Source organism: Mchenga conophoros, linkage group LG8 (assembly GCF_057382185.1).
Source record: "Mchenga conophoros isolate Kocher_MC1m ecotype Shallow Benthic linkage group LG8, M_conophoros_male_GT1.1, whole genome shotgun sequence".
In the NCBI taxonomy this organism is placed as follows: Eukaryota; Metazoa; Chordata; class Actinopteri; order Cichliformes; family Cichlidae; genus Mchenga; species Mchenga conophoros.
Window position 1 is genome coordinate 5,136,378 of NC_140533.1, and position 24,755 is coordinate 5,161,132.

At 39.2% G+C, this 24,755-nt stretch overlaps 1 protein-coding gene across 5 annotated transcripts in view; it reads left to right on the forward strand.

The window, feature by feature from the left end:
• Positions 1–24,755, forward strand: part of myocd (myocardin) — a 144,722-nt gene that overhangs the window by 77,428 nt on the left and 42,539 nt on the right. For all 5 annotated transcript variants that reach the window (XM_085283677.1, XM_085283678.1, XM_085283680.1 and 2 more), the window contains exon 2: positions 7,901–8,101. In XM_085283677.1, coding sequence (XP_085139803.1) covers positions 7,951–8,101 — 151 coding nt within the window. In that variant the 5' untranslated portion in view covers positions 7,901–7,950. The remainder of the gene's footprint in view (positions 1–7,900; positions 8,102–24,755) is intronic.

Sequence of the window (24,755 nt, forward strand, 5' to 3'; positions counted from 1 at the left end):
AAGTTGCCATAAGTCACTTTAGGGAATTAAGTAAATATTTTCATTGTGGCCATGCCATTGTTTATTATAGAATGGCAAAAGTTCTAAATCTTGCCAAATCCTCTGTTAAAAAAATCATTTAATAACAACTTGTCTGAAGTGAAGCACCGTGAACACGGAGCTGATTCCTTTTTCATTATTCGCAAGTCCACTTTCAAACAAATCCAGAAACACCACCTGTTTCCAAATCAGTACGTGTAAAGACTCAGGTTAGAGCGGCGTGTTAAAACAAACCATAGACATCGCCTGCATACTCTGATTGTTGCAGCAGTCACGGGAGGATAAAAGCATACTTCTGGCCTGTTCAGAAGCACATTGTCTCATCTAAATTCAGCATGTCGCCCATCACAGACACAGTCTTGCATTCCACTCTGTAGTAAAGTAGTCTCGTGCCGCTGAAATAAAGCAGCATGAGATATGAGGATGCATTGCATGGTATGCTGAAATTACTGGAGATTACTGTTTGGCCTGATGTGTGAGGAAGACTTCAGTCTTGGAGAAAAAGTCTTTAAGATGAAACAATTCCAGTAAAGCATGTGTTGGTCAATCAGGCCTCTGTTGGAAGCCATAAACAAGAGGATCGGTATTACAACAGCACTTTAGCTGGAAGCGGCCTGTTATGGTGCTCCCATAAAAAATGTGCAAAACAAATGTCATTAGGCAGAACTCAAAAAGGAATTATCATAATGAGCTCAGCTGGAGGATCCCCCATATTGATTGCAGCATAAATTCACGATCATCTGTTGGAAATCCTGGACTAACACCAACGTAAATACTACAGGCCCTGAAAGCCTCCCGTACATCTGGCTCAGCTTCAGCTCAGCTGGTGGTCGCCTGAAAATCCTGGAAAGTGTGAGTGCAGCAGGAAAGACACAAAAGGAAAGAAAAACACGAGATGTGACCGCTCAAATGAGTCATTTATTGATGAAAGAAACCGAACCTGTAAAGAGAGGGTGAATCTTTAGCTCAGAATAGCAAAAGAAACAAAAAACATGTTATAATTCACTGTGAAACACTGCACGCTGTAGTCTTAGTCCAAGTCAAATAAAGCAAATGCTAGATTACAGTAAAGCTGCTCATGAATGCCACAATAAATTGTGTAATGACATTGGAAACACACGAGTATTCTGTAATAGGAAGTAGACTAGTAGTAATCAACAGCCCACCTTTGGTCCCCAGTAATTTTTAAGCAGTTTGGATGTTTTTCCAAACTATGTCACTGTCGAAAAAGTGAGATGACATAACCTCAGTATTTTACACTCCCAAAAATACTTAGTTGTGGTTAATTCTGTAATTAAGCAGGATTTATGCTCCAACCTTCTTGCTATTGTTAGGAGCATATAGAATATGACTGTTAATAGAAGCTGGTTTTGCCAACATGATGTTTTGGACTACATATAACCTCCCAACCCAAAGTGTATGGATTACCTAACCAACTGCAAGCAGCCTCCTGCAACTACTTGCCAACTGGTTGCGAAACACTCTTTGCTCAGCCACCAGTGGCGATCAGGGAGTGACTGACTGGTCACTGGGCCTTTGTGATCGGAGCTTTAGCAGTCAATTTCACAGTGACTGTCAGCAACCACTCACAACTGGTTAGGGAATATACACATTTCCCTCAAGAAGTCTGGGTTTCAGATGGTTGCTGACCAGTCTCCATGCCTGTGTGACTGACATGGAGACTGTGTGACAGGCTAAGTTTAACAGCTTCAAAATCAGAAGGAGAATCTATATCGGAGGTGGTGTCAGAAAAATCCTGTAAACTGTGAAGAACAGAGAACAGTCACTGATTGTTACAGAGATCAGTGACATTATCATCACCATTTACATCAGCAGGGCGTTAGCTGCTGTTGGCATGGCTCATTTATGTGTAAGATGGGCTCTTTTTCTCTGTAACTCCCAACTCATTATTTGTGAACCAGCAGGATCACTGTTGTAAATTGTTGGGGGCGGTGGGAGGGGTGGGTGTATTAAACCAAAACCACAGTGGTTAACCACAGTGGTTTTGGTTTAACCACTGTGGTTAACCTAACCCTAACCAGTTGAGTAGTTTTAGTACCTAATCCATGTGAAAAATTAAACAAATCAGAAAGTAAAAAATATTCCAAATGAAGAATTAAAAAAAGTCCAACTAGGATACAAACTGTGTTCTTGTGACTATAACGAGATCTCCTCTTTTGTTTGGAGTTTGTTGGACACCAAACAACAGCTTATGTATACACACATCAAAAATCTAATTAAAGAGCATTAAATTACACAGCAGGATAAGAAAAGGGTGAAAGTGTGCAAAGAGATCAGTTGTGTCACCATTTACTGTTTGAAGAAGATCGAGAGAAAGTGTGAATTCGCAAGGCTATCCTGCAAGATCCCAAACTCTTGGAAACAAGTATCCAGTGACTGTAATTTACTCAGAAAATACAACAAGACTGGGTAGATGATAACAAAATGAATTTCATCGAAAGTGATAGAAAGCACAGGAAATGACCCTGAGTTTATTTCAGGGCGTCTTCGTGTGTGGCTGTTACTATATCCATCTCATTCATCTTGATTAATGATGGAACAGATGATGGCAGCAGGACACATTTTCTGTGGATGTGTAAAAAACAAATCGCTAATCTCACTGGCTGAATCTTCCTCTGTTAACAAGAAAATAAGCTACAAAATCATGACCTCCAAAGAAAAGTTATGGTCGGTGACAAAAAATCCACATGCATCAGTGGGATTAAATCCTATAAAAAGTTGAGCAAACATTAATTAAAAGGACCTGCAAACGTTTTTTTCAAAGAAAATATAAAATGTTTTATTCCATTGGGGGTTGTAGATACTCCATTATGGTGAAAAGAGTAGACTTGCACTGGGGAGAGAATCCTCAGCTGCTGGTGTTCAGTTCTGCTAAGAATCTAGGCAGGGGTGGGTGTGGGGGCTTGTCCCTCCATGATGGTTCCTCTTCTTACAACTCTTCCTTCTGAGGTTTCTGCTGCCTAAGGTTTTCACTAAGCTCGTGATCGGTCATGGCCATCTTCCCAATGTACCCGTTTTGTTTTTTTCATTCTGAATAGGGGTTCTGACACTCAATAGTCCTCAGCCTCATTCTGTCCACTTATTATATAGTTTCAGGGTACTAGACTTGATGTAAAACCTTCTATGCTTTTTTGTCTTGATATCAGTGGATGCTATCTCCTCTTTTGGCCAGCTGATTATACCAGCAGGGTATCTGACAACCAGCAGGGTGCATGGATCTTGTTCTTCCCTGAGTCCTCAGGCATTGCCTTACTGTCTGCATTTGGTGGCTTTCATAGAAGCCAGTCTTGTTGATGATCTGGTTGAGGGGGTTCAGGCCTACAGGCCAGAACAACAATGGTGAATCCTGCAGTTGATGTTAACTCATGCAGCTGGCTCGAAGTTGGCCTTTCCACATTCCCACTGAATTCCTGGTGAAGGCTCTTGGGGTACTGCTGATCTTGTGTCATTCTAAGCATTTTACAGAGTTACACCCTTTTCATTTTCAAGAAACTTGTTGATCTTTTGCACTGATGATTCAACTGGGAAAGTTTAAGTCTTACCCATTCAATAGAAGTGCTATGACTGGGAAAAATAAATGGAATTTTTACTTTTATTATCAGGGGCATTCAGTATCCTGGCAGTTGGTATTATAAATTTATGCTTCCCTGGTGAACGCTATTGATGTTTAGTAATTACAAATTTGAATATGTAAACAAATTCAACAGTGAAAGATAAAAGGATGAAATATAGGAAAATAAATCAGCACCTCTAACTCTTTTACATTTCTATGCGAGAGGGTCTACATATTCGCGGAATAACAGGAAATGGAAATTTGCAAATCATTGTCTGATTTTTCTGAATATATTTGTGAATATTTACAGCTGCACAGGAAGGGAAACATTTCTCTTTAGAAAGCAAGTAGAAAAGTCATTTATGCAAGCTGTTTTTACCATCTTTGGTATTGTCTTTCTGTCTTCACTTTGAAATAGGGCAATGCCATAAACCATATATAAAAGACAGACTTAGGTTCTGGGTACATAACCCAGTGCCTTAAATCTGTATTCTTTCTAAAAATGGGCAGGTCTGGTTTAAAAGTCTTTTTGAAGTCGTAATCACTAGTTACTAGTCTAAAATGATAAAGAAGCGTATTCATGAGGATGGACATAATTTGTAAGATAATCACCCTTTGAGTGTTCACAGTCAGTTTCTCAGGCAGATCTATCTCTTGTTTGACACGCCTGGTTAAAAAAGACCAAGATACTAACAGCTAGTTCAAGGATTCACAATCAATGGGACGTCACTAACTAATAGGTGATATCATGATGGCTACATTCATCTGTTATTGCAGCAAGAGTCCTGACAGGGACTAGAAAGAGAGAGCAGATTTCTCCTATATTGGCTTCCCTTCATTGGCTCCCTGTTAAAGAATTTGAATTGAATTCAAAATCCTGCTCCTCACATACAAGGTCTTAAATAATCAGGCCCCATCTTATCTTAATGACCTTGTAGTACCATATCACCTTGTTAGAGCACTTCGCTCTCGCTCTGCAGGCCTACTTGTTGTTCCTAGAGTATTTAAAAGTAGAATGGGAGGGAGAGCCTTCAGTTTTCAGGCTCCTCTTCTGTGGAACCAGCTTCCAGTTTGGATTCGGGAGACAGACACTATCTCTACTTTCAAGATTAGGCTTCAAACTTTCCTTTTTGCTAAAGCATATAGTTAGGGCTGGACCAGGTGACCCTGAATCCTCCCTTAGTTATGCTGCAATAGGTGTAGGCTGCCGGGGGATTCCCATGATGCATCGAGGTTTTCTTCTTCAGTCACCTTTTTCACTCACTATGTGTTAACAGACCTCTCTCTTCACTGAGTTATACTTGTTATTAATCTCTGTCTCTCTTCCACAGCATGTCTTATCCTGTCTTCCTTCTCTCACCCCAACCGGTCGCAGCAGTTGGCCCCGTTTTATGTGTGCCTTGAACCTACTTATTCTTGATAAATTTGCGCATGATACGATATTACTCATAGTAAGTTTACAGCTACTCTGCCTAAAAGTGGGCCTAAATATTCTAATAGTGTTTTCCCTTCACCTTCTGTTTGTTCCAGTTTGTTTATATTTGTATCTCCCTCACATCACTGGCAAAATCTACGACATGGTGTTTTTAACTGGGACATCACGCAAGCAGATTCTGTGACAAATAAACTAAACACTGGCTGGTAATAAAGATGTACATCTCACCAAGGAAAAGACACGACTGATAATTCACCCTTCCAGTCCTTCCTCAATCTATAAGTCATTAGAGAGAAGGGCAGATAATACTTGCAACAAGTCTTAGGTATGAAGGAATTGAAAAGAGAACAACTGACAAGTGTGACCTGCTATCGGCTCATCTTAATGGAGCTCCAAGTGCCACGTGTCTTGGCTCATATTGTGTTGACACAGAGATACAGGCCACCATGTGCTAGATAGCATCAGATTATAACCTGGTTCTTTTGAAGACCTGCTTTCCTTTTTTTCATCCACACATTTCCATTAAAGCCTTCTGGTAAACAGGCATTTTTCTTCAGATATTCTTTAAAAACTAGATTTACTGATAACTTGTTACAGTATGCACCACTATCTGTCATGGAGGTGAATGTGGCTGTCATTGTTGTCCACTCTTTGTCTTTGTCTTTTATTTTCCTTTGTCTATCTCTGTCTATTCCCAGTAGGGGTTGTCACTGTGGTATAAATTGTCAGAGTGGACCCTATCTGCATCTGGGTGGGCTTTTAAGCCAAGCCCATCAGTTAAGCGTTCATTAAAGAGGTTCCTCCTGAAGCTCCACGGAGGAGTCCCAGCCTTTTACCCGACTATGATTTACTGTAACTGTTGCCTTGTTTCTGAGTTAAATGCATGGGTTTGTTATTGTTTTCTCTGGCTGGTGTTTATGTGCAGTACAGTGTGCAACCTTTTTTGTTCTTTTAAGCACGCCACACATAATCTATTTGTCAAGATATCGTCTGAGGAGATGCAGTGTCTTTAAAGCTATTTCTTAGAAGAGGTGAGTCAAGCCCCAGAATACCACCAGAGCATCCGTTTTTGAGATTTTACAGAAGAAGCATGGTTGAAAATATGCTCAAATTCTCTGTCCTGCAAGAGGAAAATGCGGCACTCTGTCAGACTCAAGGGATTCCCAGCAGAGCGTTGCAGTTGTATCAGGATGATCAATGTTAATCACTTAACCTCTCAGTGCTTTTAATGTGGCTGATTTCTTAAAGATGAATGTAGTAAGGTCCAGCATACCTGAATTACTGTGAGGAGTGAATGTGCTGGAGCTCATCTCATAAACTACATGCTCAAAAGATGAATGTAGTTTCTGGGTCTTAAAAAAGAAGCCAATACGCAAGTGCCTCAAAGCTGCACTCATTCGAAAAATCAGCAGGCGTTGATCCTGTTATTGCAGTCGGGCTGTTTAGAAGTCTATGGGAACAGAAGTCCTTAGCTCCCTTGGTTTGTGACCTCAGTACATTTTATTCAATCATGATGTTCATTTTATAATTATGTAAAAGGTTAAAGGGAGGGCGTACACTGTGATCGGCATGTTTCTCACACTGACACAAATGTGAAAGACTTTTACAGCTGCCAAGTCCATCTTTTATATACAGTCTTTGTCTCAGGACCAAGCGCCTTGACCGTGTTTAACCTTGAGAGTAGCTGAACTCTGCTGTTAGATCGGTTACAACAGTTATTTTGTAAAGAATGATATGCAGTCAGAGGAAATATTATGTTTCCTTCTAATATTAGACTTCATGTTAAATTTTTGTTGTTTCCTATATGCTTTTTAGGAAGGCAGGGTTAAAGTTTGATTAAGTTGCAGCAACCAACCTCCTTGGTTAAGGCAAACAGCCAACCATGCATATGAGAGTCATTTATCGGAGGCAGTGACCATGGTATTTGATCCCATTCTTCTAGCTTTGCTCTCATGCAGCTTGTGCATCAGTGTGGTTGAAGTCGATGAAGGGATTTTCTCTTTTCCATTCTCATTAACTTCATTTACCTGCACTTCCTCTATTCAACGTTTTAAAAGTTTGCATTTATTTTAGCAAAGATTGTGTAACTGTCAGCCTTGACAATACTCTAGCCAGATGAAAGAGCCTTTTCTAAAACTTGCTATTTGTACAGCACATGCATGCATATGAGGGTTTTATTGTCCCATAAACATGGTATGAGCAGTTCTCCAAACACAACTTATTAAAGAAAACAGAGATGCAGATGTTTGCAGTGCCCTATGGTGGTGCCCTCGGGAGACGATGTAGTATGAAGAGCGCAGACAGGGCGCACGGAGCTTGGCTTGTCTAAGACCTGAGTTAGGCTCATTTTTCACATTGACACTTTGTGGGGGCTCTCTAAGCTACTGAATCCACATTGTAGATGTGTTTAATATTTGTTCACGAGGTAAGAAGGTCTGCTCTTTGTACACTGCGTAAATTGATAAGTTGGCAAGAGCAGCAGCTGATGGAGGGCTGCGTCCATGAGGCTAAAAGTGGGCTTAAAGTTCTGTAAACAAACACACGCTCTGCTGTCTGCCTGATCCGAAATGGACCTCTGAAAAAACCCCAAAAAAACCAATGCAAAATCTGGAACTGCTGTTGTATTCTTCAAACACTAACATGGCTTGAGTCCAGTTCTCGGCACCACGGAGGAGTTTTCAAACGCAAACACTCAAATGGCTGTTTGCTGTGTCTTTCATGCTCGTTCAAACTCAATTAACTGAGCTCCTTTAGCTGTTACAGCTGACTGAGGTGGCAGCGACAAAGTCAAGTGTTTTTATTATGATGTGCACAGACTATGAGTTTTCATTGTGTCTTTTTCTCTTCAAAAGGGAGGTGACCCGAGAAGAGATGTCATCTACTGGGGAATGAAGTGTGAGCCATGAATGCAGTGAAAAGCTCTGAGGTCCACAACGGTCCAGAAGACAGACGGTGTCCTGGACAGCTGCAGCGGGCCACGCAGCTTCATGGAGACAAGGAGAGGACAAACCACGTGTTGAAGAAACACATACAATCAAGAGAAAGCAAGAATGGTGAGCCCTTTCTTTCCATTTGAAATCCTTTGCTCTTTAGCGACTTAAGTCCTAGTATATCATATTTGACACATACACTTTTTGAGAGTTTTCTATATCATCAGTGTGATTTTCCCCCCTGAAAACCTAAATAAATTGCACAATACATTTTTAAACTTTTTTAAAAAGATGTAGCAAAGGTGATACAAGCTAAAACTCATGTGTGGAACTTAAAATCTGATTAATTAACGCTCAATTTTCAAAAACATTTTCTGACAATTATTCCATGGTTCAGGCATTAAAGGGTTAACTACCTTAATGTTATCCACATTAAAAAACCCTGTCCATCAAACTAAACTGACTGTTCAAATGCTGTTATATGCTTGATTTGTGTCTATCTTTTTTTAAGTAATGACAGTTGATTCTGTTCTTCACTGCTGCAGTTTTAGGTTGAAATCGTATTTTTGCACTCTGAGATTTGGCCTCCTATGTGAACATGTGATCTTCTGTTGTAGTCGTTTCAAATGAGAGATTTTCTTGTCTTTATTTATGATTTTTTGGGTAGGTTGTATTGGGCAGGGCTCATTTTAAAATCTCTGTGATATACAAAAAAGCACTTAAACTGAAATGACAGTTTTAAGGGCTTGCACGAAAATCTTCCTAAAAGCTGAAAAATGATATGTCTCAATATAATATTCTGATTATTTTAAAACATTTCCAAACATTCTCAACAATCTGTTTTTAAACTTTTGTTTGAATGAACTATTTGTTGTTTACAAAAAAAAAAAAAAAAAAAATCTCTAGTGTCTATCCAGATTAAAATCTGAATCTTGTTTTTACTTCCCAAGCACGTTTCCCATAAATGGAATTTGACTTTTAGTTTCAAGTATCCTAGTTTCCCTGGATAATGCTACACAGCACTCAATGAAGCTAAGCAGAGATAAGCAAAGAAAATCATACGGCTATTGTGTATGTAGAGGTGAGTAGCTATAAAAATTGATATATCCTGTATAAGCAACAGCATGCAACTCTGCAAACAAGTCAAACAGTTACAGTGGGTTGTGTATGCACGGTCCAAAAGTGGCATAGGGCAAAGCATGCTCGAGCAGAAACAGTTTGGAGTGTCTGTGAAGTAATTTAATAGATTTATTCTAATTGTAGTGATTTGATTCGATTTTTTTTTTACTGTATTCTATTATGTTTAGGGTTTTGGTTTGGGTTTTTTTTGTCATTTCTTTAGCACCATTTTTCTATTAGTGCCTACAAAAGTAATATAATATTAATATTAACAATAAAGTCAATAATCAGGTGAAAAGGTTAAGTATGCCAGTCACATCCTCAGAACAATCCTCGAGGCCAAATCAAAACAAGGTTATTTGAATATTTTAGGAACTAATGATTAAATATGTTCTCAGCCCAGATCAAGCTGGTGTATATGTCGCTCACATCACAGGGCTGAAGGTGAAAGTGCCTGAGGAATCTTATGATTTAGGTTGGTATTTTTAGATGGAACTATTCCTGCCATCTCTCAAAATAGTGAGAGCAGCGCAGCATTTCACTTCAAACTGCTAGACCCTGCAAAGTTTTCCATGATGTCATGGGTGGCGTGGGAGTGAAGTAATTGAAGAGGGAGATGAACAGAAACTGGAATCTCCTCAAATTCACCCATTCATTTTATTCCCTTATTCTTCAAGTCAGCCGGTAGACGGGAGGAACAAGAGAAGCAAAACAAGCGAGGAGCCCGAACCGTTGCTCCTCGTGCTCCTGCCAAAGACCAGATGACAAACGCAAATGAGTGATAAGACTGTCACTGGCATAATGGCCCCTTTTTCATTTACACGGTACGAGTGCAGTAGACACAAGATCCTAGTCAATCCTAATAATGAGCTCAGGAGGCGTGTATAATGTTTTCATTTTAGCACTGTGACTGAAAGTTGGGCTTTTAGCCTAATAACAATGTTTAAATTAGACAATCCACATTTTTAAGCATTTACATGCAAAGGATCTGCGTCAAATGTATTGAGATGAGAAGATTAATTAGACATTAACTAATTGTAAGTTCTTGCCAGTGTTGATAATGGATTCTTTTGAACCTCTTCTTGACTTAAAACCTAAATGCAATAGTTGGTCTTACTTCTGCCATAAAGCTCAGGCCCAGCAGGGAACAAATGTTAAAACTTCTCCTCACATAAATGAAAGAAGTGAATAAAAAATAACTAAATACTCATAATCAAGGATTTTATTTTTTAATACAAAACAAAAAAAGCATATTGTGTCATTTTTATTGTGAAAATACGACTCAGGAGACAAACACACAATAAAAGTCAAAACTGTAGGTTATGTGATGTTCTACTGATATGACAACTTTTAAGGAAGAAAATGAATAGATAAATAATTTACCAGTTTTATTTTAGCCTGCACTGATAGAACATCAAAGAGCTGTTCATGCTGTCACATTGTAACATGCGCTTGAAAACCTAGCTGAGTAAGAATAGTCTAAAAATTTAAATTGTAACCACCCAGACTCAGCTACAGTAATCTACTGGACTATGTGTAATATCTAGAAAGTTTGCATTATCAAAGCAAAATTGGTTTTAGCACTGCAATAGTCTACATGTCTAAATCTGTTTATGTTGTGAGTAAAATATACATTTTAAAGTTACAAATGTAAAAAATGTTCAGTTTTGCCTCCCTACAAGGAAAGCTCCATCCAGCAGTCGGTGGGGAGTGACCGTGATGTGCAGACTCAGTTGCTGAACGTAGACTAGATTTAGTTTGTAGACTCTTACCTCATCACTCCCCACAAGGGAAACTCACCACGGCAGCGAGTGGGGAGTGACAATAATGTGCAGATCCAAGAAAAATGCAGCTGTAGTATTTTGTCTCTCCCCACTAGGAAGGCTCATTACAGCTACGAGTGGTGCATGTCAAAAACATGGTACACGTTCGACTTGAATGAATGATTTGCTATCTGGCTTCTGTCCTTGTGAATGGAAGTATAGCTGATGCTACACTTCCAGGATCTGGCCTTGTCACTTCCCAGTACGGAAAACTAACTACAGCTGTGAGTAAGGAGTGGCAAACCAACGTGGAGGATGGGATGATATTTCTTCTCATTCCAAGAAGATGAAATTTATAGTGTGCCTACACAAAACTGGCACCTGCGTGTGTGTGCGCGCATGTGTGTGTGTGTGTTTGTGTCAGATAAAACAGTAACTTGGAAATAAATTGCCTCTTTTAGAAACTGCAAGATTGAAACTTGCAGTTGCCCTGATGTTTTTTTGCTCAGTTGCATTTGTGTTAACACTAAGGCATCAGTGTCCACTGCTTACAAAGATGTGTAAGAGTCCACATGATGGCATTGTTAACACAAGTTTGCCATTAGAGGTGTTACTACTGTACTGCTGCCCACTTACACTTCGAAGGCTCGTTCCTTGTAGAATGGGCAGTGTTCCTTTTGGCTTCATGTTTTCACATTCATGTAGTTTCTCAGAAAGTGCATTTGAGAATTGGTTTGTACCCTTGTAGATAAATTCCTGCATGCTCATTGTAAGCAAACATGCAGTCAGACTTCACCAGTCTTCTTTGCTAGCAGCAGTGTGTTTCCTCAGTCAAAGGTGGCCCCGGCACGGCTGTAATTCTTCACCGGGTCTAATATGAAAACACAGATCTGTCTGATACAAATCTGGGCAGCACTCTTTTCATTTAGTGAGGTAAGAGTTGAGGAGAGGTCCGACTGGGTAAGAGGGTTCTTTGGCAGCTCGAGAGTCTCAAACACCTGCAGTAAAAAAAACAACTGTTATTGCTCCAGTCTGGATTGTTCGTGCGGCACCTTCTTCCCTGAAAGCTGAGTGGATTCCACACTGATTTGATGGTGGCCAGAGTTACACAGATTACTCTCATCTGGAGGAGATTAGTCAGTGATGCTGATAGACATGATCAGCCCGACACTTCATCATTTCACGCAGTTAAACATCAGCCCTGCTCTGCTAGCTTGTTTTTGTAGTGCTGTGCCCTTAAACTGACTGAATCATTTTCATCAGAGAAAATTAGCTTTTTTTCTGATTATAGACAATCATGCAAACCCCATGCCGGCAGGTAAAAGTTTGAACTTTTAGGTTAGCAGACACAAAGGTTTGAAGTGATTGTAATGAACGGACATTAGCGGAGACATGATAAGAGCTCCATGTTCTGTTGATTGCACTCTGGTTTGAGGGAGACAAGAAATGTTTGCCTTTCTATTCTCATTATCAAAAGCATTTTCTGCAGCTCTGCCAGACTTTCTATCTTAACCACCATCAGCATGAAACATCAACACCATAACAAAAACCAGCATTTCTTTCTTTTCTTTTTTACATTAGGCAACAGGTGGAATGTGTGCCGATGCATTTTTTTCTGCTATTGTTTCTAGCTCCTAATTCATCCGTGAAATTACTCAGATGTTCATTTATCATGTGAGCAAAGCCGAGAGCAACAAGAATCAGTTGATGGATAGAACATTTTCTGTGGGCAAATATTACCTCAGTTTGCACGGGCTGTAAACACATTTATTATTTATCAAACCAGTCTGTGTGACGTGATGAAAAACCAAAAAGGAGATTATGAAATAAATGCTTGTATTCAAGGAGAATGATAAATAAAAAGAACACCCCCCTGAATTGACTGTGTTTGTAGTGCCGACCCAAGTTTGTAATTGGTTTCATATTTAGTTATACTACAGTACAACGTATGGAAAGGTGTACCAGGGTTCTGTGAGCTCAGACGCATAAATACATCTCAGTTACTTTTGTTGCACCTCCTTGTGCCAAGTTTTCTGACTGGACATTGACCGTTAATTTTTTTTTCTTTGCAAGCTTTGAAATATCCATCTTCCTGAGCCAAGCGCTGTTCACCTATCTGGAATTTACAGTTAAAATTGCTTTGCAGCTTATATAAATACAGGCACGGCTGTTGTAGTGTAGAGAGATGGCAGACCCTTGTGTGGAGAGCGGGCAGCTCTTAGTCACAGTGCTCTTCCAGTGAAGTGAAACGTGGCCTTGTTAGCTTTCATGCTGATGTCTTTGTGAGTGTGTGTCTTGGTGCTACCCTCAATCCCTGACAAGTGATTAACAACACATCACTGTATTTCTATGATGCTTGACGACAAACTAGCTGTTCTCAGGACACTCGAGCGCACATCATTCCTCTGGTTAGTTACAAAGTGGCAGTGTATACAAATTTTAAAAGATAATACAGTAATCATCAGATACTGTGTAAAATATGCAAGACCAAAATTTTGTGAAACTGAGAAACTGTTATTTTTTTCCTATAATGGCACAAAGTGGTGTTCTGTAAATTTGTATTGAATTTAGAGATGAATTTATTCATTTATTGTCAGGATGTGTGTTTCATTGATAGCAGTTTTGGTATTAGTCACTGCCTCATCGCTCACTTAAAGTTGCTATAGTCATATTTAAAGGTGCTAGAATTATTACTGCTATATTAACAATGGATTTTATGGCTACATGAAGTGTTCACCCATTATTATCCCAGAATTATCACTCTTCATGCAAGCAGTGGATCTGGGAAAACTCAAATGTTTAACAGGGCCTGCTTTTGAGAGTTGGTGGAGAACAAAGCAGAACTAAAAATGCCAACAAAAATAACAACATTGACATTTGGCCTTCTTTTGGCAGAGACCAAATTCCAAATAAAAGTTAATGCAGCAATGCATTTGATCATTATGTAAATAGTTTTGCTGATAAGTTTCTTTTTATTTATAAAAGTGTTGCTTTCACGGCTTTTTTTCTGCTGCCAGAAATGTAGGTTTAGGGAACAAATGTAATTGTGTAAGGTGTTGTTTAATGTCATGTGTTTTGCTACAAACTTGTGTGGATGCATGAGGGGCAATAGGATACTTTGGTATACAGCTGGAAGAGTCAGGAATCCACTGACCTTCCCATTTGTAGGTAACGTGCTATACCACAACTGAGGGCGAGGACCCAAAAAGAATAGAGGGGTCCATGACCGTCTTAGGGGAGTGTCCCCTCTTGGGGGACTCTCCACCAGTTGCTCCTAGAACTGAAGAAGCTTCTTGGCTGAGAGGTGAAACGTCTTCAAGAAACTTAAAGGAGTCCAGATGCTTTTCTTTCCAAGCTCCTTAGACTACGATGACCTGGATGACTGAGAACCTCATTCATATTCTCTACAGGGGGTTTTGGTTATGAGCCATAAAATCCAAAGTAGGGCTATGACATGGTGAAACAATGGTATGTGTCCTGATATCAACCTTGTTTTAATAAAAACACCCTTTTATTTGCAATATCACAGTAAAGAACTACTCTACCTACAAACAGCAAGGAAGCACTGTATCGTATTTCATACACAACACAAACTGAAAATAACTGTTATACAGCACAACCATAATGAAATGATTAAATTTGACATGGTTGGAAGTCTTTTGTTGTGGAATCTGATTAGCAGTGTAGGTTTAGTTCCCTTACTGGACAGTAAATGGACTGCTTCTGCTGCTAAGCACTCAATATAAACCACTCACCTCTACACTTTTGCTGTGCTTTTCTGTTAAATATTCACACTGCAGTGGATGAAGCAGGGAGCATCCATCGGCGTTGGAGCTGCCAGGAATTGAACCACCAACTTTCTGAGATGTAGATTTAGTAGATGAGCTGCACTGCCTCCTGAGCTAAAGCCGACCCTGTTGTTGTGATTTGGCGCCATATGAATAAAATTGAACTGAAATCTTGTGAACAAAAAAAGATTCATATCAAATCTAAATTATGAAAAATAATTTAAATTAATGGCTGCAATGTATCTGAACGTATTCCTAAATGATTTATCAAAAGATGATTGATTCGTTTGCATCTTCCACACAAACATTTAATATGATTGTTTATTGAACATCAAAAACACAGTGGTTCCATATTTAGGCAGCAAGAGGAACGATATTGTGTAATCTCATTGGCCGACTCACATTTGGACAGTTTTCGAGAGGGAGGATAGATGTTATTATGATTTCATGGCTCCTAGTATTATGAAAAGGATTTTCAGATTTGAAGCTACTGTCCACTGGAAACAAAAACTCAGCTGGGCGGCTATTAAACTTTCCATGATTGTCACTAATATGCGCTGTGGATATGAGTAAGGACAAATGTAATATAGAAGGAATTAAAGGGCTTACCTCAGAAAATTCTATTCAAAGTTTTCATTATTTGTTAGTCTTCATGAAAGCAAGCAATTAAAAGAGTGCCCTCGATCATCAGTCGGCACAGATACCAGGCTGTTTCGGTCCAAATCTTTAAAAGCTTTGCTTGAATTTATAAGGTAACACAGTACACCAAGTAAGAGAGGGAAAGCGTCCTATAAAACTGCATTATAGAGATATAAGTAATCAGTGCAACACCACATGATTTAGCACTCTTAAATGAAGAACAACACTGATACTGATCTAATCGCTGGTTCTCTGTAATTACTCATTCATCAGCTGTTAGCAGGAGTGATAAAAACCATCCAGGATTATCTATCTCTCCAAAAATCCGGAAAAGATTAGGTCATTGCATCCACTGAGCTATTTTTAAAGCTCTTAACGGTGGCATATTAAACAAAACGCTTAGAAATTCAATTAAGAAACCACTCAGCCACAATGACCTGAAAATAACCCAGAGTTATTCTAAAACAAAGGCTCTGCCGACCAGCCGCTGTGCCGCTTCACATGTGGGTTGGAAAAAGGAGTGCTTTAAAACCACAGATTTTTAGGGGCTGTGGAGATTAATGAAGAGTTTCTTTTTCCAGGTGTTGTATTGTGGATACAAGAGCTTTGGGTGGTGAATTTTTACCAAGGCTAGAAATCCATGTGGTAGAAATGAAAACAGTAACACAATATACAGCTCTGATCCGGCTCACGGCTTAGATGCGAGAACAGGAGGGCATTCCAGACTCGAGAGAAAGGATGCAAGGAAGGGATCGTTCTCAGATATCGATCACATGTACATTCATATTAGTGAAAGTGCCATGAATTCCCGAAGGACCTCTTTGACTTCAGGGAAGTGTTTTAATGGTTTTCACAACCCCTTTGCCCTCAAACCCTTTAATAACACAGTTGGACACCCTGGTATAAATATCAATAAAGGAGACATCTTAGTCCATCCTATAATTTTATCCACATGCGTCTGTCATCATCAGCACTTCCAGGGGCTGTTAGTCATCTTCTACTGCTTTCATTGGCAGTTTAAAGCTGCCACATGGGTTTCTGATTTTAATGTAAGATGACCCCCAGCCTGACAGTCTGTTAGGCATGAACAGAATTGCAGCTCAACAGTGAAAAAGCCAAACCCTTCTGATCGCTTTCTCACTTTGAAAGAAAATTTACAAAACTAATCATTACAAGACTAAAGTACAGACTAATTAATGTGGATAAAATGGACAAAATTGAGCATTTGCTCCATTCCTCTTAGTTTTCAGAATTTAGATTTATTTTACTGGGCTAAATTTTGAATTAAGGCGTTAATTGTAAATGTGCACTCATTACATTTGCTGTAGATATAAGGGAAAATTAAGAGCTAAACAAAGCTGGGGCAACAGTTTGCTGACCTGCGATGACCATGCAATAGCAGATTATCCCAGGTTCAATTGGGGTTCACATTAGTTTCATGGTTGGGTGTTGGCCCACAAGTCCACAAATGAGGACCGACATCACTCACAGCATGCAGAAAGACAACAACACAATACTGAAAGGAAGCGCTTGTTTGCCAAATGTGGATACAGTGTTTTTCTGAGGGACCTGTGGATACCAGGTTTAGGATATTACCATGTGTCTTTGGATGAGAGAAATTGCATCTGTGTATTAATGACTGTGCACATTTTTTAAAGATCCAGTAGATGGGGTTTCACCTTCCTAAAGTAAACTGGAGGAAAAGAAGTTCTGGTGTCTCACAACTGTGACAAGAAATAAAAACATCCTGTAATGCTTTGGTCAAGCAAGCACAAGACCAGAGAAAATGTAAATGACAAACAACAACAACAGAAAGCTACATATAGAAATTTGTCCAACTAACTCTCTGTGATTCCTCTAATCAGTGGTTGCTAGTCTGTGTCTATTGTGACTACTGTACAATGATAACGTTTTTACAAGCTTGAAAGGTGCAGACACAAACCATTTACCTGGACTGTTACTACCTTTTCTGTATGAAGTCATGGCAAATGGGGAACTATTCACATCCTCTCACCCATAAACAAACATGTTGCCAAATGTCTGTGACAGAGGTGAAGAGGTAACATTGCCGTATTAATGTAAAATAGATAATTCCTGTAATTCCTCTGATGTTGGATGTGACTCTGGATGTAACTGTCTTGACTGGGACTGGACTTTCTTGACTTGTCTTAACATTGAACTTGGCTCTTGCTATAACTATATACACTCGTCTCCCATGTTATTAGGTACACCTAATATATATTTGATAATGCAGATATCTAATCGTCCAGTCAAAGTGCATTAAATTATTGCATTTAGAGATGTAGACATGGGCAAGACATGGACAAGTTCAATCCAAGCATCAGAATAGGGAAGAAAGATGATTCAAGTGACATATGTGGCATCATTGTTGGTTCCAGGCAGGCTGGTCTGAGTTTTTCAGAAACTGTTAATCTACTGGGATTTTTCCACACTCCCATTTCTGGATTTTAGGGCATCAAGGTGTGATTATGTCAGCATGGTCCAAACAGGATCTAAACAGAATCCAACCACCTTAGCTTGCTTTGTAACTCGAGACTGGACTGCTTTGCCTTATTTGCCTTGAACTGTGCTTCAAGACTCTACACTGTCTTGATCTGGCAACTTTGTTGCATTACTCTTCAGGCTGATGTTGTCTAACTATCATGGCTTGGGACTCAAGACTTCAGGACTATAACTGGTGAACAGTCAATTATGTTTAGGGCTTGAGGTGTTACGGGACTCGGAACTTAACCCTCTTGTCTTAGTATGGAACATACTAGATATAACTGTCTTGCCCAGGTTTGTGAGTAAACAAAGACTTTGTATATTCCTTTAACTGATGGGAACTGGTAGAAAAGCTACTTACTTAAAACTTAAACCTATTGTGCCCACTATAGTATGGAAGATTGATGAATAGGAACCTGCTATGTACATTGCACTGACGCCACATTCCTGTATTGACATGCAAACCTTTCACCTCTCAGTGATATTTGCAGTCCTCAAGTGCAAAAATGTAGACTGTAGGTTTGTTTTTGTTGAACATACGAATCCATCTGTTTAACTGCAGTCGCAGATCATGAAAATATCACATTAAAGTCTTTCTTCTAGTCTGTTAATGCCCACTACAAATGTAACTTATAACCCCAAATTATGAATAAATAGAAAAAGATTTTGGATCAGCCAAGTACAAAAGGTCCTGCTTCTAATAACTGTGATCACAGTCATGTATTAAGGTGCACAACACGAGCAGAGGAGGGTTGCATGCAAGGTGAAATCATTCTCAGCTCTGTTCCACCTTGCTTTCCCCGCCATCCTTGTGTTGTGAATAATAAAAAAGAAGAATTCATTTTATGGTTTTACTAGTCAGCAACCCAGGTATGCATTTGTCAAAATAGGAGGAAAGTTAGAACCATATGTTAATTTGAATGTGCGGCACCTGGTTGTGATTAAGGTCATGCTGTGGATGATAGAAACACATTGTGCTCTCCCAGAATACAGCCCAATGGACACTGCAACATTGACTCAAATCGGAGTAAAAACATTTAAAAAATCTAAAGGATTCCTTTTAATGAACAGAGTGATTCACAGGCTTACTAAGAATAAATATGCCATAATTCTGAGTGCGTTGATGGACAGCGAAGAATCTCCATATAAAAAGCTAATTTTCCATAAATTACAAGCAATTTACTTTACAACTTCTCTCTCAGTATGTGGGCTTGTTTGAATGTGAGTTCTTTTCTTCTTTGAGGCCACAAAGATCTTAAGCTGAAGAGTGGGTTTTTTAGGTTGTTCGGTTTTGAATTTAAGATTTATGTCAGATGGCAAATGTTCAACAGGTGTTACAAATAAAATATGGAGAAACAAATGTTTTGTCAAACAGCATCTTTCTGTTAAGTCTTTTGTTTCGTAGAGCTAGAAGACTCAAAACTGCAAAGTGCAACTGCCAAACAGAAACGTGACAGAAAGATTAAGTTTGACAGAGGTTAAACACATTTGGGCTTTGCTGCCAAATCAGATTTGTTTCTAAAATCAAATCTTTAAGGCAGACTGTCTGCACAATTATTTGCAAGTGGTTAGATTGGATTTGTGAGGACGATACCACTTACCTATCCACATGGATTGCTGTGTATGAAGGTATACCTCCTTCATTCCATGTCACTCATATCTCTTGGTGGCCTTTGGACAGACAAGGCTAAAGTTAAGACGTTTGGCAATCTCACCAATGAATTCTGTAATGTCTTGGATCTTTAGACTTGGCTTGGGACTCCTTGTTTTCCATGTATGTTGATCACATTTTTATGATTAGCCTGACTAAGGTACTGCAGTGTATGTTAATATATCTTTGATTATATATCGATTGTGATGTGATATGATTGTGTTACACTGTGAAACTAGAGAGTAGGCAGTATTAGATTTGAAGAGGTCATGTTTATTGGGATATACATGAGCTATTGTATTATAGCCAGTGTATGTACATTTTAATCAGCAGTACGTTTGTGCATAAGTGTTACGTCCCTGCAGCCCCTAATCATCTCAATGTGTTCAGCTGGTGCTAATTGGCCACACCTAGTCAGCTGTGGATAAAAGCACACCTGAGGCAAGCTTCCCGGGGAGCTCACTTGTCTTTGCCTTGGTGGCACCAGCCATTTTAAGATGAAACCTCGTCTCACTAACACTCTGGTATTCATCTCTCTTCTTTTTTTTTATGTTACAGCCTTTGAGCCGGGTCGTAACATAAGCATGTGTAAGTTTTTATGTAAACAAGAACTTGAAACTTTAGCTTATGTCGGAGAGCCAGATATTTTTGTTGGAGGGGCTCTTTTACTGGTGTTGGATCCTAGTAGTCACAGTGACAAGCCGACTGAGAAATTATGTTTTCAGAGCTTTTACAATGTCAAAGTATTAGCTTTAGTGACACTAGCTCCACTTTTCAGGGTTGAAAGTTTCTTCACAGTATTTCCTTGAAGTATTGTTTCAGTGGTAATGCTACAGTCACAACTGTAGCATTACCAAAATTATTGCCATCATATACAATCTTGCAATATTGTTGCCTATGAAACAGTTGCTTCAAAGGCCACATCCGCCACCACCACTTGTCGTCTTCAAAGCAACTTTGGTCCATTAAGATGGCAATCGGACCATGCCAGTCTTGGCAGCAAGAACTGCAATCAATCATTTGTAATAATTTCAATGAATCTTTTACATCGCTGTGAAGGAATTTTGCCCACTCTTTGTAGAATTGTTTAATTCAGTCCCATTGGTTTTTTTTTAAATCATCCATTTAAGGTAATGCCAAAGAATTTTAATTATATTTAAGTCCAGACTTTGACCAGGCTCCTCCAAAACCTCCCTTTTTTTCCCTTTTTTTCAGGCATTCAGATTCAGCCTGGCATCTTCCATGCAATATAATGTGTGAGTGAAGTAATCTGCTAGCGACCAAAGAAATAACAAGGAAGTTTTTGGTGCGGCACCATCTTTGACCAGAGCTTGCCACAGAGTGTCCGACCAGTATAAGCCTGTGTGACTGAAACCTTATGAGTGTGCAGAGTCCCTCAGTTTCTTAATCAAATTTGCACCTCACTCATGACTTTAACAATGGTGACAGTGGAAATGCTCAACTTGAGGCTTTGGAATAGGACGTCGCAAACTACACTTAAAAAATTATTATTTAAATGAACATAAAAAATAATGGAAAGGATTTTAGGATTATGCAGTTCTGTTATTCCAGCTTATCAACTTCTTTTCTGCAGTTCAGTCCAACTCGACAAGAATAAATTAATAAATAAATTTCATGCAGATCCTGCATGATTTAGTTACGTTGACCATAGAAACATTTTTTGTTCAAATTACAAGTTAGACTCTTGTAAATGTAACAACGTCATTTTGAGTGCAATGGATTTATATATCCATCTTTTTTATACATTGTTCTATTGTTACTAAAATAACTTTTTGTCAAAGCATTTACTCTAATCCACCACATTTTGGCATAAATGGCATTAACACTTAAAACCTCAAGGATTTATTTTTAGTTTAGGCAAATTTTATCCTTCTTTTACTCAAAAATGCTATCTGACAGTTTCCATTATGTATCACCTAGTCTAATTTTTTTATCATTTGGTCCTGAACGTGGAATGGAGAGTGCCTGTGCCCTTTGTACAAAACATATTGACGAGGGATACTTTAAGAATTCAACCATTCTGTCTGTAATTATCTAATGGTTCTGTCACACTGGAGTAAAACTAGGATGGCAACCATCTTTGTGACCTGGAAAAATATGCAGCTGCAACATAATTGCATTGAATTTGTAACCGTTAATCCAGAGGTGGCCACCCAGTGGTTGAGCATGAAAAAACCCTCAACATCATGTGTACTACTACTACTACAAAGGTTGCCTAGGCAATCACACCTATGTCATTTTGTAATTAAGTCGTCTTCCTACAGCAACTGTGTCGCTATCTCTGGAGGAAACTATGATGTTCTGTCGACTCTGAATGTAACTAGCTACTGTGAATTTCTGTAGAATATGAGTTTCAACAGAAGGCAACAAATTTGCAATTTTGCTGATTTAGTTAGTCATGTTATCACACACAGATTACATGTAATTGTCAACTTGACCACATTCATTCACAAACTGAAAGCAGGCTGATAGCAGGCTAACTCAATATTACTGCCATTTTATTGGTGTCTTGATGCAACAAAGTTCCTTTGAAGACTGCAGCTGACTGTGAACGGTCCTACCTTTGAAGCAATCATTTCAAAAAAGTTCATTGATACAGGTGCAATAGTTTTGGTCTTGCCCCATCCTCCAACCATTTTCCTTTTTTCAGACTCAAAACACTCTGACGTGCTGTACCAAAGGACTAATCTGACTTAAGCATGCTGGAAATCTATGCCGTAAACTTCCAAGCCATTGTAAGTTATGATGTAGATTTCCAGCAGAAGTCTAAATCAGGTCTCACTCACTGTGACTCACCCACATTGGGATGATTCATCCCAATACTGCTCACTGTGAAAGTGGTCAGTGTTGGGATTAATAAGCTTCACTATGCATTGCTCAGATTCTTCCTTTTGTTATAAATGTTGCTTATGCCAAATGCAACATGGCACTGAGGGTCATATTTTTAAAGGTTTCACCTGACGAAATACTAACATTCATATTTAGATTTTTACCTGAGCCAGTTGTCTGGCAACTATTTAATATATATTTTCTTCGATTAGTGCTCAGGACAGCAATCAAATTTCATAATTTCCTGTATATGTACACTGTGCTTCCTTTTTAACACACCTTGGAAATTTAATTAAAATGAAATGGGCGCTGGAACAGGTATCTGAGTTTTGATCTACTGTTTATATGATTTGATATAGATGACTGTTAAATGATACTAAGCTTTATGTCAGTTGGCTTTACTGTGAAATAATGAACTAGAGATTTTACTTCTAATCTGAAGAGAGGAATGAGGTCAAACTGTGAAGGATGGCAATACTGGAACATGAAAATGTACTATCTTCAAACTATACGTGCATTGTCTTAGATGGTACATGTACCATTTAAGCACATTTCTAGCCATCACCATCATCATTTTTTCTGCAGTGGATACACTTACCAAGCAGTGTCTGTCTTAACTACTCCCTAACAGCCTTTGCCATTTGATCCTTGCCTCTTGCGTTCACTCTGATGACCCTCCTCATTACTACTGATTCTATTTGGTGGCACCTCACTACATCCTCCCCTGCTACCACCTTAAAATCTCCAGATTCTTTTAGCTTTGCCATGTTTTATAGCATATAGTCCAACTGTGTGCACCTTTTCCCTGTTACTCCTTGTACATCCCGTCCTATCTGACAGTTTATAACCTTTAGCAGTAATATTGCCAGCATTCATGGTTCCACCTTTCATTTCACACTGTCCGTAGCCTTCGCCCAGAAGTCGCCATCCATTCATCAATTTTCTTCTGCTTATCCGGGGCCAGGTCGTGGGGGAAGCTGACCTGTAGTGTTCTCCTGAACAATAGGTGTCACCCCTCAGTATTGCACCCAAAACTGCCACATCAGTGCTGATATAGGAAGAGAAAAAGTGCAGGAAGTATCATCTTTCTGAAGCTGATGCAGCATTTTCCTCTGTGAATCTGTGACCTTCTGTACTGATATGTCGTAAAAATCATGCTAAAAACTGAAAAGATTGTGTACTCGTGTTTCAACATCTCAACATCAAAAGCATCTCTGCTATTTGTCCTGTTCTCTAATTCATGGACAAACAATCACAGCTGGTCAGGTTAGAGTACTTTTTACCTCCTGTCTCTATTAAAATGTATCATTCATCACTGTACCTGTACATTATGTTTTATTCAGTCATGGACAGGTGTAATTCTTTAACTAAAATCAACAATAATAAAGTACCCCATTCAGTTCCTCTGCCGTCCTCTCTCTTGTGAGATCTCTAACCTGCAGAGTCTGAGCCAACAGCAGACCTCTCCAGAGAATTTCGGGCAGCAGTCCCCACAGGCTGTGAGTATTCCTGTGTTTGACAGACAGGAATGATAAGAGTTGCCAAGCATCACGTTCCCAGTCATTGTGCAGCCAAATCCTGCAGTACAATACGAGGTCACACTTGATACATTCAGTCTGATTTCTTTTTGCCAATAGAAGAGTTGACTTTGCTTGTCTGCCTGTTCCTGTGTGTTAAATGTCAAGGTAGTATTATTTTTTTAGAAATACATTTTTTAATTAACAAACAAGACTGAAAAAGTAAATGTTGTATTTTCTAATGAAAGGAAAAAGTCAGAAAAAACATTCACTCGGAGAGAAAAAAAGGAAGGTTCTTGTTATCTGTTTCACTAATGGCCTGACTAATGGAATGGACACACAAAGACAGATAAAGCCAGTGGTCTGTCTGCAGAACTCACTTGCTGTCTTCTATTTCCTTGCCTTACAAGATGCATGCTGTCTGCTTCTGAGAGTTGTTTATCTGACCAATTGCGACTTAGAACACGTCAAGAAACCCAAGCATTTCTGAGCTGTCAGTCAAGCTGATGAAGAGGACAGTTTGCAGGTTTGTGTAAAGTATGCAGAGGTTGAAAGTCCTCCTTGTCAGCACGGCAGCAAGTGTCTCACATCGCACGCAAGTATAGAGCACAGATGACGGGTGTCTGCATATGTGATGATGTCTGCATGTGTGTGAATTCATACGCACAACCCTAAGAGGTTAAGATAGGCATCTGTTTCCACCAAACAGAGGCTCTTTAGACAGCTGTCACCTTCAGAGGTGTTATCAGACTGTTGTCTGCTCTTGCACTGTTTGTCTCCATTAGGAGTTTGTGCATTTATGATTAAGACGATAAAACCAGTGTTGAGTTTGAACACAGAATAAACTGAAAAATTACAAGGACCGAAATAGGAAAAAAACAGGACATCTCATGACATACCCCATATACTGGAAAAAGTTTTCATTAATAGACTTGACAAATTTAT